Raw genomic sequence first — 16,268 nt, 5'->3', positions numbered from 1 at the left:
TGTTTCAAACATATGGCTTGTGGACCAGAGCTGGGCACCCAGAGGGTCTAATCTTCAACCAGTGATTCCTCTCAGCCTCCAAGCAGACACACCAATTTCCAAAATCCTAAATCACCTTGTTCTCAAGTTATTGCATTCACAAGATTTAAAAACAAAACAAAACCACAAAACAACTTGCTCTGTCTGACCTTAAGGTCAAGGACACCGGCATTCACACTAATCGGATTTTTTTAGTAGATGCAGCAGTGTTATCAACCTGAACATCCTACGTCACCACGTTTTTCAATTATCACATTTACAAACTTGGGTGTCTGCGCCACCCACCATCCTGGTGGCGTGACTACAAAATCCCATCAGCCTTTTATGACGGAGGGGTAAAAATTATTGGAAGACAAAATTCAATTGAATCCAATGTTTTTATTATCAGCCTGAGATCAAACTGGACTGTATAAGATCTTAGAACTAAAATGAGCTATACATATCTGCCATAAGCAAACTCGTACAGCGTACCTCTGAAGTTGCGTTTCACAGTTCACGTCCTCGGTCGTTCACGTATTTTCCTTAAAATCTACCAAATATTTGTTCCACCACAATTTTGCATAAAGCACAAATATCCTCCAATTGTTTCAAAGAGGAAACCACGGCTTGGGATGGCAAAATATCCCTGTACCGAGAGGTAGGAGGTTTGAAAGTAGCCAATCCAAGAACATTATTCGTCTCTCCTTTCTGCATTCCCGGCATGCTTTGCTGAGTGTTCTTGTCTCTCCTGTTTTGTTCTTCTTAAAGCCCTAAGGGTGCCACCCAAATGCATATTTATTATATTATAACAACAGGCATTTATATTCATTTTTTGAATGCTCTAGAATCGTAAACCCTGCAAATTTCATGGGGTCGACTGTATTAATGGGACACAAAGAAATGATTTTAAAATTATGAGTGCCAGGAATTTGTTAACGATTGTGTTTTTACCTGTCTGTAAGAGTTTGCTCTGCATGTGTGGCTTGCAGTAGGTAGCCTTGGTCAGTGTGAGTGGTTTGCAGAGCACCGCCTTGTTCTTTACATCTCTCACCAAACCTCCGCCAGTGTATGCCGCAGTGCTCTGGTTTACCAGCTGCAACATAGAAGACAAAATAAATCAACAGAAGAATAATTGATTTTAGATGAACTAATAAGATCTGTGTTTTTCCAGGAAGTAAATCAGTTCCACAGGCTACATTTCAAAACTATTAGGTAGTAAATACATGAGCCAGAACATTAATAACGTAGCTGCTCATCAAGCTTACAATTCATCCCATTTCGCAGGTTATTGCCCATAAAGCAGCAAACATGAGCTTGACCACAGTTTGGGTTAAGACCTAATAGGTGGTCAGTGAGTATAGGTTTGATTAAACTTTGACCAATACCCTAGGAGGAGTATCAGTTGTCGTGGACAGATGGATATCTCGCCATGACAAAAACTCACAGGTCCTTTTTGCTACATGAGCTAAAAACGCTTTCAAAAGGCAACTAGTGCTACATGATTTAAAAACAAGTGCTTTGATCAAGTCACCTTTTAAATATTCTTACTTACCCCAAGTTTGGCCCCTGGCACATCAATCCCTGTAAGACAGAAATGGAATATATGTCAACTAACATTCACATATAAGCATGACTTTATTTCCATTTTTTGGCACTGGATAACATTTCCTGATATTTGACAAAACCAACTTCTGTTACAAGGATGTAGATATGTCCAAGAGCGAGACTTTGAAGCAAAAACCTGGTTCTTTCAGGGACACAAAGAGACACACACACAGTTTTTACCTAGGGTCGTATTCTCAGGGCCCTTCTGTGTGACCATGATGGGCTCATTCTGCTGGCAGTAGAACCTTAACAGGCACTCTTGATCACAGAACTGCTTCACCTCTGACCTCCACATCACAGACTCTGTCAGGTTACCCTGCACCTTACAACAGTCACACCTCGCCGCCTAGTGGACATGACGACATAGCTCTCGTTAATGTTCTCGCACTGTTTTTCCACATAGAAAAAACATGTATTTCATGGAGTGCGTGTCAGCAGACCTTATAGTACCAGTCGTTGAACTTCTTGGCACACGCCTCGCTGCAGAAGTCCCGGGTCATACCTCCGAGCGGTCGGGTTACACCTCTCTTACAGAGTTGGTTGCAGTGGTTACAGCTCACACATTTCAGACCCAAACGCTTAATAAAATCCTGCTTGAATAACAACTTGCAACCTAAGGAGGGAAGAAAACAAACAAACAGAAAATGAATTAAAGCTTACAAACAGGATATATATGACTTCAGATAAATGAGACAGGGTTCAAATGACAACTATGAATGTCTAAATGGGCCAACAGCCAGCATGGGATGACATCAAATTGCCAATTCTACTTCAAGCAGAGAAGAGGACAGGCGATGAGTACCTTCGCTGCAGAATGGTCTCTTGACCCCCGAGAACTTGACCATCTCATGTAGTGTCTTCTCCTCTTGGCAGTACTCGCAAAATGTCACAATACAGTGAAGCTTCTTGTAGTCTTCACAACACGTTTTGCTACAGAACTGGTAGACCTTATCCTGAAGGCACACACATTCAGAGAAACGTACTGCAGCCGTTCTGTTTTAAGATACATCAAAATTACATCTTCACACAGTAGAAATGCTCCCATGGCTTCTGCACCTCTCCATCTTTTTTCACTGCACATGACATCACTCACTGTATCACAGGAGGCAGTATTAGGAACTTATCTTTCTACATCATGCTTTCTAATGCAAAATATAGACGTGAATTTGCACAAAATTTAACGTAAACCGTACATTCCTCTTGTGCAGACCTTTAAAAGGAATTGTGCAGCACAACAGGCAAAGAAAAGTTCAGTTCTCAGACAAGCTTAGCAGATTTTAAAATAGTTTACACTGCTTTAGAGTGATATTTGTAGAAAACAAGAGGCACTCCGTGTTCCATCTTTATGAACGTTGATTCACTTCAAGGATGGTCTCACCTCCCACTCCAGTATTTCAGGCTTTAAGCTGAACACTCCTCGACAGTAGTTACATTTCAGCTTGACTGTGCTGTTTGTGGTGGACAAAGGTGCCTGTCCATTGGTGGCTGTCTGAAGAGTAGCATTCTGTTTAAAAACAAAAAGTTTTAAACATGCATGCTTTCACAAACATCCTGATGGTATATCCAAACACATCACCAGCTTCAGCTAGATCCACAAGCTCATCTCTACACGTGTTTGGTATTACAGAAAATTTTATATTATAAAAATACATGAAGTCACAGTAGTTTGTACAAAATCTGTTTCCTCGTTGATATGTAAATGAATGCAACATGAGTCTTAAAAACTAATCAGGCCATAGACGCCACAGAGGAAACCTGCAGTATTTGAGCTGCTGAGCTCAATGAAAAAATAATCTTGGTTTTATTTTCTGCAACTTTGATGATTCTCATCTCCACTGTTATGATTAAGATCCCACATGTATTCAATCTTCCTATAGATAAGTATGAACACAGGCATAAGTATCACAGGCATCAGAGCAGAATTTAATCAGGTTATTGAAATATTTACAGAATGGTATTAATATACCCGTTTACCTCATTTCAGCAGCATCCTGCTTCATCATCAAACACATAACAATAAGGGGTTTCATTCAGATACATCAAACAGCTACTGTGCCAACATGTCTTCTAAAGAGCCCAGATTTGTTTGAAATGAGTCTCACCTGGAACTTGGTTACACACTGTGAGCTGCAGAAGTTAAGGACATTTCCCTCTGGTAGCGTGGCCTGATACTGTGGTAAAGAATTCCTCTTACAGAAATGACAGGTGGGCTCTGTGCCTGCACACACAGGTGTTAGGCATTAAAACACAGAAATAAAAGCATATCTGAAACGCAGGTCTTTCTAAGTAACTCTCATACTCAATTCATTTTGTTGGTAAAGTGATTCGGTTTTCTAAAAACTAATGAGCAGGTGTGGATATACTAGTTCAAAGGAGCCATTTTCTGCTTCCGGCAAACCAGTCAACCTAAATGCACTCACACAGGGAGATCATTTGATTGTGAACACAAACAATAAGCAACCCAGCACTTTTCAAACTAAATGCCTATTATGTTGCTCCCCACTTGCAGTGTTAATTATCCTAATGCCAGCTCAACATCTTATGGTACCTGTGCAGAAATATGGATCTCTAGGTTAAGTCTCTGGACTAAAAAAAGGCTGAAAGTGAAAGCTAAATTATGAGAGAGCTGTTTCAAAGTTGCTGCTTGTGTATTGTGGTTACTCACTGATGATGGATGTTGTTGTCAGCTTGCCCTTGTTCATACAATTAACAGAGCAGTAGGAGACCATGGTGCCACCTGCCCCGACGCTATGGAGTACCTCTCCCGTCTTAATCAGTGTTTTGCAAGACAGGCAGCTCTCAAGTTTACTGTGAGCCTGAGAGAGACAGGGAAAGCACCACAACTTAACAAGACATCGCTAACTGATCATGCTAACAGATACAAAATGTGGCAACAACAAAATGTTTTGAATGTTTGTAAACCTTCTGGGAAGCTAGCATCTTAGACTTCTGATGAACGCTTTCAACAGTCCACATGTTTGTTTTGAGATCCATTTCCCACCGTTTGGCCCAGAGATTAGAACTATTACTGAAACTTGCAGTGATGACCTCAGGCTGTAAAACTACTCACTGGTTTTCTTAATAAAATGAATGTTTAACCTTTGAAAGACAAAAAGAACAATATGTTCACAAATGTTGTGAAAATGGAACTGAATACTTGAGACTATGCCATTTGCCTTGTTATTCATTTGTAAGAAAAGTTTGACATTTTTTGAAAAAACAAACAAAAACAAACATTAACACAATGGCAGAATAGTAAGGTTTGGCAGATCTCAGGGTCATTCTCATTCACTCATTTGTTGTGGATTTATCCTTCAGTGGGACACCAACACTGAACCCCTACAATGTAATCTATAGTGTAATCTGACTTGCACCTCCCTAGAACAATAACTACGCACGGCGTTGACGCAGCCTGCAACGATTGTGACTGGTTGGTTCAGTACTGTTGAGTCCTTGGGTGCTTTTCCAGCTACTTTTTTGCCACAGTTTTTGATTTTATCAATAAGAGAATATCACAATCATCTCATGCTAATCATAGCATTAATATACACTCACAAATGTCAACAAAATCAGAAACTCAGAATGAACATGAGGGAAAAAAGAAGTGAAAAAAAAACCCAAAAAACTTTAGGACCCAAAAAAATGATGGAAAACAAGGAGCAAGGATCCAGGGGGGAAAGAAGACCGGGCATTTTATTTGTTTCTATTGTGTGGCACCGCATGTAAAAACACTGGGACACAATCATATGGTAATTAACACATAATGCACCAGCACAAGCATAAATAAACGTCCACCACTTACGTGGGTTAAATCATAGACTCACAAAGATTCCCCAAAGGAGTCTAAATCAGGCCTCAGGTGGGGATGCTGCCTGAGTAAAGGCATGTAGGAGGCAGGACGCACAAATCTTCTGCAAGATTAACTGGACATCACACACTTTGTATTAAGGAGTTGGAAAATTAAAATCTGTTTAAATATTTGCTATATACACAGCTCAGCTGGTTCAGGAATCCCCTGCATGTAGGGATGGGTTCCCACTGTTTCAATTCCTTGGAATTGTTTGCCATTTTTGCAAACTATTCCCTTATCGATTCCAGTCGCCCCAAATGACGTCACCACGTTGCGGAGCGTCATTTACCTGGCAGGAAACATGGTACCTAAGCGGCTCAAACACTCAAAAGTTTGGTTATACTTTACGAGAACGGATAACAACAGGACAACTTGCAATACTTGCAAAGTAGATATTTCATTTAAGGGAGGAAACACTACGAATATGCAAAAGCATTTGCTCACAAAACACACGATGACCTTAAATGAATGTCGTGTTTTTAATTCCGCTCCGGGTTCGTGAATCTCAACCCAGCAGCAGCGGTAACGTTTGTACGTCCTCTCCCGTTAACTCGGCAGGTAAATAATCAACTAACAGTGCATATTATGTTAGCGCGATCTGCCTTATTACTAAACCTGCCATTACTGTGCATTTAGGTGACCATGATGAGAGAGACAGAGTCTGGCTCACATGCTGGCAGTTCTTGCTGCAGTCTACTGGTAGCGTCTCCTTTCAGGCCAGGATAGACGAAAGTCACCGATCAGTGACTAATCACCTCAAGAATATTTCAAGGATAAAAGATCTGATGTCTCAACAGGACCTGGAAAAACTAGTCCATGCATTCATCTTTAGTAGGCTTGATTACTGTAACAGCATCTTTACAGGTCTACCTAAAAAATCAGTCAGACAACTACAGCTCATTCAGAACTCTGCTGCTCGAGTCCTCACTAAGACCAAAAAAGTGGACCACATCAGTCCAGCTCTGAGGTCCTTACACTGGCTGCCTGTCCGTCAGAGGATAGACTTTAAAGTTCTGATGCTGGCCTATAAAGCTCTAAATGGTTTAGGACCAAAATACATCAATGACCTCCTGACCCAGTATGAACCTTCCAGATCCCTCAGGTCATCTGGATCCGGTCTTTTATCAGTTCCCAGAGTCAGAACCAGACACGGAGAAGCTGCATTCAGCTTTTATGCTCCTTATATCTGGAACAAACTCCCAGAAAGCCTCAGATCAGCTGAAACACTCAGTTTATTTAAATCCAGGTTGAAGACTCACCTGTTCTCAGCTGCATTTGAATAAAGCACCAAACCACTGTTCATCTACAATCACGATGAACACCGGTGTACCACAAGGCTGTGTGATGAGCCCTTTCCTCTACTCCCTCTTCACCCACGACTGCAGACCTGCTGATGGTTCCAACACCATCATTAAGTTTGCAGATGACACCACGGTGATTGGCCTCATCAGTGACAACGATGAGGCCGCCTACAGGGAGGAGGTGGATCGTCTGGCTGAGTGGTGCGACAGAAACAACCTGCTGCTTAACACCGAGAAGACCAAGGAGCTCATCGTGGACTACAGGAGGAATGCTGACCCACATCCACTCATCCACATTAAGGGGACGGCTGTGGAGCGTGTGAGCAGCTTCAAGTTCCTGGGAGTCCACATCTCCGAGGATCTCATCTGGACGACCAACTGCTCCAAGCTGGTAAGGAAGGCTCACCAGCGCCTCTTCTTCTTGAGGACTCTGAGGAAGAACCACCTGTCCTCAGACATCCTGGTGAACTTCTATCGCTGCACCATCGAGAGCATCCTGACCAACTGTATAACAGTCTGGTACGGGAACTGCTCTGCCTCGGACCGGAAGGCGTTGCAGAGGGCCGTGAAAACTGCCCAGCGCATCGCCGGAGCACCACTTCCTGCCATAAATGACATCTACGGGAAGCGGTGTCTGAAAAGGGCTGGGAAAATCATCAAAGACCCCAGTCACCCATCACATGGACTCTTCACCCTCCTGCCCTCTGGGAGGCGCTACAGGAGCCTCCGGACTAAGACCACCAGGTACCGGAACAGCTTCTTCCTCACAGCTGTCAGACTCCTGAACTCTGCCTCCTGACATCTGACCCACGTTAAACTCATGGACTGAACATACACACACCCACAATGGACAACTGTACCCTCAAACACACAATAATAACATGGACTGAACCACCACTCACAACCACCAGCACTTTATATAGCCTCTGTAGAAATTATCCACACATCTCACTTATCTTACCTGCACTACTGTATAGTTCTGTATAAATAATCATTCTGTACAATACGATAATTTTAATTCTACAACTGTTTATAACTTGCATAGTTCATATTTCTGTATAGCTGTATATCTCAGATTCTGTAAAGTTATTTATTTCATATTCTGTATAGTTTTTCATATTTATATCCTGTACATAGCTTGTACTCACTACAGCCTGTACATACCTATAGTTATAGAATATTCACAACATACTTCATACCGTGTACATTATAACATACCATAATAGACCCATTTCTGTAATATACTCACATATCTATATTATTGCTAATATATATTGTAATATATCTATATCACTAAAGCACTTCTGGATGGATGCAAACTGCATTTCGTTGCCCTGTACCTGTGCATGTGCAATGACAATAAAGTTGAATTCTATTCTATTCAAATCCACACTTAAGCTTAAATTTCAAAACTTGCATTTAACTACTGATTTTATATACTGTTTTGTTTGTTTGTTTATTAGTTAGTTAGTTAGTTTGTTTGCTTTAATCAATTTTAAATCATGCTTTTTATTTGTTTTTGTTTCTAATGTCTCTGTAAAGCACTTTGAATCACCTTGTTGTTGAATTGTGCTATACAAATAAACTTGCCTTGCCTAAGTTTGTGGTAAAAGGCTTGCACCTGTTTGCCACAGCAGATGATTTTCAGTAAGTGAATGCGTTTAATTGTAGGCAGGGACATTACTGGATATTCTTGTGTCATTGCTATAGAATATTTTATATTACACTTTGTTATTGCTACAGAAGAATATTGATTTTATTATTTTACATTTACAATTTTTTTCCCTGGGGACCCTGTGACACCCCATTGAAGAGCCGTAGGCTGGATCTCTTAAGATCTCACTGTTGGGTTTGTAAGGCCATGTTACTCCTAAATTTCTATCTTGTTCAAAGAGAAGATAAAACAAAGTTCTAAGCTAATCGACCTTAGTGTTCTCCTTTTTTTAAAAAGAATCGATAAAGAATCGAATCGTTAAACAGAATCGAAAATGGAATCGGAATCGTGAAAATCTTATCAATACCCATCCCTACCTGCATGTGTAAACAAAGCTTTAGTGGATTATATTCCACAGTTTCAAAGAACTGAAAATATGGACTTCAATTTTTACTCTAAAACAGACTTCTTAGTTGCATAAGAAAATTCACAATCTGTCTGATAAAGAAACAGTACAGCCCAGAATTGGACACACAGGCCTGTTATCTGCATGCTTTCTAACACTGACAGTGTCCAAGTGGTTTCCTGCAATTACTAGAGGAACGTCCAATAGGTTGCCGTTGCCAAGCAACAAATTAAATTTCAACCTGCAATTTTTCACAAACATTTCTCTCCAACATAATTCAGCTGTACAATGTTCAGGAAAAATGTATTAATAATTTTGAAAGCTTGAGGAGAAAAAAACAGGTGGGCCGAGCACTGGCATGCTCTGCTTGGATACTAACATACAACACAACTGCAAGAAGGACAGACCTACATCTCTGACCTGCCATTTGGTTAACGGGTGACAGGCAAACAATGACAGCAGTTCCTGAATTTTCTAACTCTACAAAACAACACAAAGACAGAAACTCAAAAAATATCCTCCTAAGTATGTAAAATAAATATAGTAGAACTTTTGAAATGTACTCTAGAAATAATTGTGACATGACTTCATAAAATTCAGAAATCTCTAAAAGGGCTGGTGGTGTAAGACAAACTAAAAGCACCAGCGTTGCTTCTGTCTGCACTCCTCCTTCAAGCCATATGTGAAACATTTGATCATTCAAGCAGCCATTTTGCTTTCTGTACAAAATTTGTAGGACTGACTCACTCCAGCTTTCATTCATTTTGTGCCTCACTTGAATATGTATTGCTGACAGCACAGCAGTGTTACTTAAATACCAACTTCTTCTTTAAAAAAGGTGGATGAGTAATGCAGGATTTATACTTTTACATGGAATCTGCGACAGATGTACGTCATGACTGAAAACGCTTCTGAAACCCAACACCGTGACTTTACGTGCACCATCCTAGAAATGTAGCACACATACAGCACACTGAATCAGCCTGCAATGACTCAAAGTATTCTCTGCCATTTTTACATTTACAGTTATACTTCTCTTGGTGCCATTTTTTAAAATCTCCAAGAAGAGAATGGATCAACTCAAAAAGAGAACAGCTTCCTGTTTATCTGTGTGCATGTGTGTGTTGTACAAGTAAGAGTTTCACCACAGATAAATTAAAATTCCTCAAAGTTCTGGCCATCAAAGCAGCACCATGATGTCCTAAAATCCACTGAATAAAATAAAAGGATCACAGCTTTCCCACTGGCTCACCTGCTTGTACTCCCTGATGCAGTTCTGGCAGCAGAAGCGTTTCTGCTGACCGTCGACCAGAAGCGAGTGATTGGCTGATGCCCGGCTGGGAAGGTAGTCACCACATTGCTCACAGCAGTTCATGATCAGACCATTGGCCCTGCGGTAAACGTTGAAACATGCGTCGCTGCAGATCTTATGGGTCACAGTCTTAAAGCTAACCTCATGCCGGATCTGCAGACAGCAAAACATCAGAAGGATCAAGAAGAGATGTTCACATTTTAAATGACATTTCTCCTGGTTGGTGTGGGTCATACTTTGTTTCAACTAATTCTAATGGAGTTCTAGCTTTGCTGAAAACATCCAACAGTAAAAAAATAAATAAAATAAAATAAAAATAAAATAAACAAAATTTAAAAAAAATACACAACTAAGATCTCCAACTTGTGTTGTTGAAATAATCAACAAAAAGATATGATAAATCCTGAATGCAGACTATAAAATCTAGTGGACTACTGTTAAACTAACAACAGACAATGATGGTAGAGCGTTCAAAAACAATCCAGAAAGACATTTTTAAAAATATTTTTAACCGAAAAGTTTGTTTTTTGGATGTGATCGTTACGAGACTAAGAGAGGGGTGCAGAAAAGAAAGCAAGATGTGAAAGGCTAAGCTCACAAACAGCGAAGCCAGGCAAGAGAAAAATACTTAATGAAAGTGTGGTTAGGAGAAACATAATAAATCAGATAACGAGGGAGAGCGAAATTGTCATACCACCATTTCTGACTATGTTTATTAAGAGTCGAGGAAGAGGGGGGGCTGATAAAGTGCAACAGGATTCAAGCATGAAATATTTATTTATTCAAAACAAACACCCAAGCCAAGGATGTAAATAATGAAGGGATGTTGAAGCCCAGCACAACAAGAGCCGAGCCCTGAGGCTCCGTGTGTGTGTTAGCACCACATTACGGTCAAAGGCGTTTGGTTTTCTGATGCTTTTTTTCCCTTTTGCATGCTGCAGGAGCTTGCTTGTGGAGTTGAGAGTCCATCATCTATTTAGGTAAATGATGATGAAATTTACAGACCATGGATACTACAAAACACACACACAGACCTGAACCTTTCCACTGTGCAGGTGTACCTAACACTGCTGAGTCAGTGTAAAATTCATGTGTTTAACCCCAGTGTTACTTTGGTTTTACTCATTGCCACTGAATTATTTATTCCATTGTTGTCATCAGAACCCAGTGCTAAGAAAGTTAGACAGACTGACCTCCGTGTGCTTGCCGCAGACGGTGCATTTGGTTTTGAGGTTTGATTTGGGAGGATTTTGCTTGTTCTCATATGCGCCTAAGCAGCCAGTGCTGCAGAACTCCTGGAAAGACTCGCTGGAGTCGACCTGGGCCACAATGGTACCCTTCATGTTTGTGATGTCCCTGGAAAACAAACACAGAGGCTTTGTGAGGAAAACATCTCCAGAGAATGTGGATTAGATAGCATAATAAAAGCTGTGCTCATTCATGTTTATGACAACTGGAAATAAGATTTTTTATTTTTTTTTTTAAACCTTCGCTTTCAATAAACTCTGTTGTTGCAACTTTACTCTTTTTTAATGAACTCCAAATGCACTGTATAATCGTAAATCCTAAATATAAAATATCTCCTTCAACGTCAGACTTACTTTTTGCACATGGTGCAGCTCTTCTTGGGGGCAGGTTTGTGTGAGAAGGCAGACAGACAGGTGGTGGAGCAGAAAAGGTGTGTGGAGCCTTTACGCTGGTAGGCTGTTTGGCCTTTTTTCAGAGGCTTTTTACAGTTTGCACAGGTCACCTGGAACGAGCAAACATAGTAATGATTGAGCTGCAGGAAGTAACGAATACAGGGAAAGGGTCTTAAAAATTTCTAAAGAAAGTTTCAGTGCACTGTTTGCATAAATTATGTACAGCATGTAGTAGGAAGTGGGTAGCAGATTAGATTAACATACTTAAATATGTTTATACTTAAATCATACTTTTACTAAAAATATAAAAAGGGTAGACACAAAAAGTAAACACTCTGCTTCAACCCTGGATTTAAATTCTGAAATGTAAAATTTTCCAGATCGTTTGCACTATAACTAACGCAATTACACAGGACTTGAATGACCACAGTGGATCACCTTGACTGTCCTGGGCTGTGGCTGGGAGCCTGAGGAGGAAGTAGTTGAGGAAGACTGGCCTGGAGGTTTGGGCAGCGAAGTGGCTGGTGATGGAGAGTCCACCCCTGTCTGTTTTTGGTTGCGGGGGACTGAAGCTGACTGAGAAATCCAAGAATCTGCAGGGAAAGATGGAAAGAAAGTTACCTGGAATGTTTTTTAAAATTGTATATAAATATATATAATGCTATGTCTGCACTAAACATTGATCTGCTATACAGACATGAAACAATGACAACAATAATTTTAAGTAAATAAAGAAATAAACCTCCAGAAGTCATATTTAGAGGACTAGCTCCTGACAACAGCACCATCTAGAGTCTACATGGAGGTTGACAGGAACTGCCAAAAGGCTGGCATATAAACTCAAGTCCAGAAAGTGTATGATGAGCAAACACCAAACTTCCTGTAGATCTGCAATATCGCACATTTTGTTTAAGCACCAAATTTTTCAAAAAGTAAAAGAGTGGAGGGGGAGCTGTTAGTCAAGGATTTTAAAACTAATTTAATCAATTCTTACAATCACAGCCTAAACAAAGATTCCATCAAAAGCATGCTTTTGATTGGTCAAATCAATGCTTTGCTGAATGACACACTGTGCTGTTACAGAAGTCGAGCTGTGTTAAACTTTCAGTCAGACGGATCTGAGTTTGAGGAAATCATATTAGACAATACATAAAGAAATGCAGGCTGACCAACAATCTAACTGTCTTTCTGGTAATTCCAACTGAGAAAGGTTTGATGCTAATTTACATAAGGTTTACATATGAAAACACAGTGAGTGTGTTCACATGGACACTGTTATCCAGGTTATCAAGCTGTTGTATGGGTATGACTACTGTCTGCCGCATGTGCTGGTGTCTGCAAAACTTAAACACAAAATCCACACCATGACATTCATGGAACCATTTAATTAGAAAGATTCGTTGTGGCTGTTGACCTGACATTATCCTGTGACCCGTCTAAACAGATAAGGACATTTTTCTCCCACCTATGTATTATTTAATTCCATCATTAGTTAAGAGATCGACGATCTCTTAAGTTAGGAGTTAAAATGACTACAGAAACAGAAAACAGCATCACCAATCTGAATAAAATCCACCTGAACACAAAAGTTGTCTAAAGTTTCTGGCCAAAGATATTAATCTGCACCTGACTGACTCTAGGATTGTGATTATATTAATTGTCAACGAGACATCCAGCACCCATTTTCTTTTTTTATTTGAATTAGTATGAGCAACCCTCCATTCAAAATGAGTTGGTCATTAAGAACAGAGCTAAAGAGCGATTTCAAGGCAAAGTATTGAAACACAACAACTTCTCCAAACCCCCCCCCCACACACACACACACACCATGTCGTAACCAAATCCAAACATCACATTCCTTTTATGCCAATTTCAGCATTTTAACATGAGAAAAATGTTATGTTCCTACCTGCTCTATTGTGTGTGCCCATGTCCCCATTCTGTACCAGTTGGCCCATGGGACCTGAGCCCCGCCCAGGGTTAAAGGAGGCAGTTGGTCGACCAGATGGGGTGTCAGGATTCAGGCTGAACGTATTGTGGATCTGTAGACCATTTTCTTCCACCTGGCCCTCACCTGCCTAAAAACACAAGTTAGTTATGTTAGTGTCAAAATATTAGAAACAAGGTGATGAGGAGGGAAAACTTAACACACGCGGGTGTCATATTCACTGCGATACACAAAACCAAAACTGAATCCAACTACATCAACTAGAGTAACTGCTGATGCATCTGATAAGTAGATACTGGCATAGCAGCTCGCTCAGGTGTCATTACAAAGAAATCATTATTTTCTTTGCCAAGAATAAAACCGCTGTGCCAAAAAGGAAAAAAAACAAACACCTGCCTTCACCAACATTTACTAGTAGACATCATAAAAAGTCGGCACTAAAAATTAGGTGGAAGCAAAAAAATAAATAAAACTGAATTATACTAAATATTTAAAAAACAAAACATGAAAACATAATGAAAACTTCGACAGCAACGAAAAAAAAAAAAAAGTTGTGGGTGTTCTTACTGCTGCGACAGCTGCTGCTCCTCCTTGCAGTGATGTCACAGAGGTTATCATCAGGTTCATGTCTGGCTGAGCATCCTCTGGATGTGGAGGGGAATTTACTGTGGAGCCTCCTTTCTGGCTAGCAGACCCTAATGTAGTGACACTGGCTATCCTGATCTCAGAATCTGGCTCAGTGCTACTGAGTGCACCTGGGGAGTGGGATGCAGATGTGCCTTCAGGAGGCACCGGAGTGGACGAGGATGTGTCTCTCTGTTCAGAGTCCTCCTCGTCGTCAATGACAATAGGCTCGGTTGTTGTGGTTGGAGGCTTCGGCGGTGCTGCTGCTGTAGATGCGTTGGAAGACGCAGGAGAGCCGGGGGTCTTTGCTGCTGTGGACGTGTCTACAGTTGCCACAGCAGCTGCCAGCTCTGGGCAGTCTGTGCTGGGCGTGTCTTGGGAGAGGGTTGTGGCAGAAGGCTGGGGAGCTTCCTCCCCTACAAGAACCACATCATCATCATTGTCCTCTGTGCCACCCTCCTTTGTGGCTCCATCTTCCGTTACCATGGAAACTGCCTCACTAGACTCTTCGGAAGGAGGCGTGGGGTTTTGCTGGGGAGAGGGAGTGGCATCCATGGGCTCCACCCGCTCCCCTACATCTTCTGCCACGACAGGGTTTGGTTCCGACTCCCCGTCCATCACAAAGGCAACCACCTGACAACGCACACAAAAAGCCAGTTAGGAAACAGCTATGCAAAGTTGGCGTTACTAATTAGTTTAATGACGTCTGACAGCATTACAGGTAGTTCAGGTGTCCCTAGACGCAAGCTTCCCCCACACAGCCAACTGATGCCCTACAGCTGTAATAGTCATTGTTACAATCACCACCCTGCCTGTCTTTACTGGCTTGCTTTTGGCAGTTATATTTAATGGCTACTTCACCATTCACATCATCTAATAAAAAGAAAAAAGTCCGACCAGATTTTCCCTTCTGTGGGGCATTTTAGGTGAGCTCACTCTTTGAAATGCCCGCCTAAATGTCAACCACTTCCAGATGTGAGGCCTTCATTTCACAAATACAGCCATAACTTTGATGCTCTGCTTACATCCACAGCAAAATTGGATGCCTTGCTGATGCTGGGGCAGTGATGTGAATGTTTCCGCTGTGTTACTTCATTTAGGTCAAGAATGTCTGTGAGCACATTTGCCATCAAGATGGAAAAACTGCTACTCCAAGAAAACATAAAATAGAATAAAATAACTGCAAGAACACAAAAATTAATGACAAAAACATTTCAATCAATAATGGACCTGGTTAAGACTTTCCGTTAACTGGGTTTTCCTCAACAATGACTCACATTGCTCCTGAAAGAACAGGTCAAGGAGTTCATTTCAGAGCTCTTCAGCTGTACTAAACACAGAGGTTCAAATTTATCGATCAGTCTAACAATATGATAACTCCCATGACTTTTCTCTCCACTCAGATTCATTAAAAATCTGTTCATAGTTTAACAAAGCATGTAAACAGAGCAGTCTTTCTTGGTCTTAATCTACTACATTTTTTCCTAATGATTCTAATACTGTCAGAAGAGTATTTAAATGATAGGGATGTAGGCCGGTGAAGGGCTTTGTTCTCTACAGATAAACCTCTCTGGTTGCATTTACCACAAGAAAGCGGGAATCTAATGTTCAACACATGCAACGGCAGAGGTGACGTCTCCATGGGTGAGCATATGTGCCTGCCCAGCAACGGGGGCCCCTCCTCCTCACCATCACGCCTCTTCCTTTCATCCTCTTCTTCTCTCTTCCCGTTCCCTTAAGCTCCTTACCCAACTACAGGCAACTCTACTCCTCGTTTTCACCTGCTGCCTTTCACGTCTCTTCCGCCCTCCCTGCTTCTTACGCCTGTGTATCACTCAACACAGCTACTCTCTTGTTGTCCTTGGCAACCAGCGAAGCTACACCTTGGTTGCCGTGGTGATGGTAAAGCC

At 41.1% G+C, this 16,268-nt stretch overlaps 1 protein-coding gene across 3 annotated transcripts in view; it reads right to left on the bottom strand.

The window, feature by feature from the left end:
* Positions 1-16,268, bottom strand: part of zmym2 (zinc finger, MYM-type 2) — a 34,139-nt gene that overhangs the window by 8,580 nt on the left and 9,291 nt on the right. For all 3 annotated transcript variants that reach the window (XM_085249281.1, XM_085249282.1, XM_085249280.1), the window contains exons 2-15: positions 14,302-14,991; positions 13,696-13,864; positions 12,225-12,379; positions 11,748-11,896; positions 11,340-11,502; positions 10,087-10,299; positions 4,289-4,439; positions 3,726-3,841; positions 3,002-3,127; positions 2,426-2,576; positions 2,064-2,236; positions 1,804-1,969; positions 1,571-1,599; positions 970-1,111 (exon numbers count right to left, since the gene is read on the bottom strand). In XM_085249281.1, coding sequence (XP_085105407.1) covers positions 970-1,111; positions 1,571-1,599; positions 1,804-1,969; positions 2,064-2,236; positions 2,426-2,576; positions 3,002-3,127; positions 3,726-3,841; positions 4,289-4,439; positions 10,087-10,299; positions 11,340-11,502; positions 11,748-11,896; positions 12,225-12,379; positions 13,696-13,864; positions 14,302-14,976 — 2,578 coding nt within the window. In that variant the 5' untranslated portion in view covers positions 14,977-14,991. The remainder of the gene's footprint in view (positions 1-969; positions 1,112-1,570; positions 1,600-1,803; positions 1,970-2,063; positions 2,237-2,425; positions 2,577-3,001; positions 3,128-3,725; positions 3,842-4,288; positions 4,440-10,086; positions 10,300-11,339; positions 11,503-11,747; positions 11,897-12,224; positions 12,380-13,695; positions 13,865-14,301; positions 14,992-16,268) is intronic.

Source organism: Mchenga conophoros, linkage group LG16 (genome assembly GCF_057382185.1).
Source record: "Mchenga conophoros isolate Kocher_MC1m ecotype Shallow Benthic linkage group LG16, M_conophoros_male_GT1.1, whole genome shotgun sequence".
NCBI classification, from domain to species: Eukaryota; Metazoa; Chordata; class Actinopteri; order Cichliformes; family Cichlidae; genus Mchenga; species Mchenga conophoros.
Note: the sequence above shows the minus strand (reverse complement) of the source record. Positions and strands in the feature narration are given on the sequence as shown.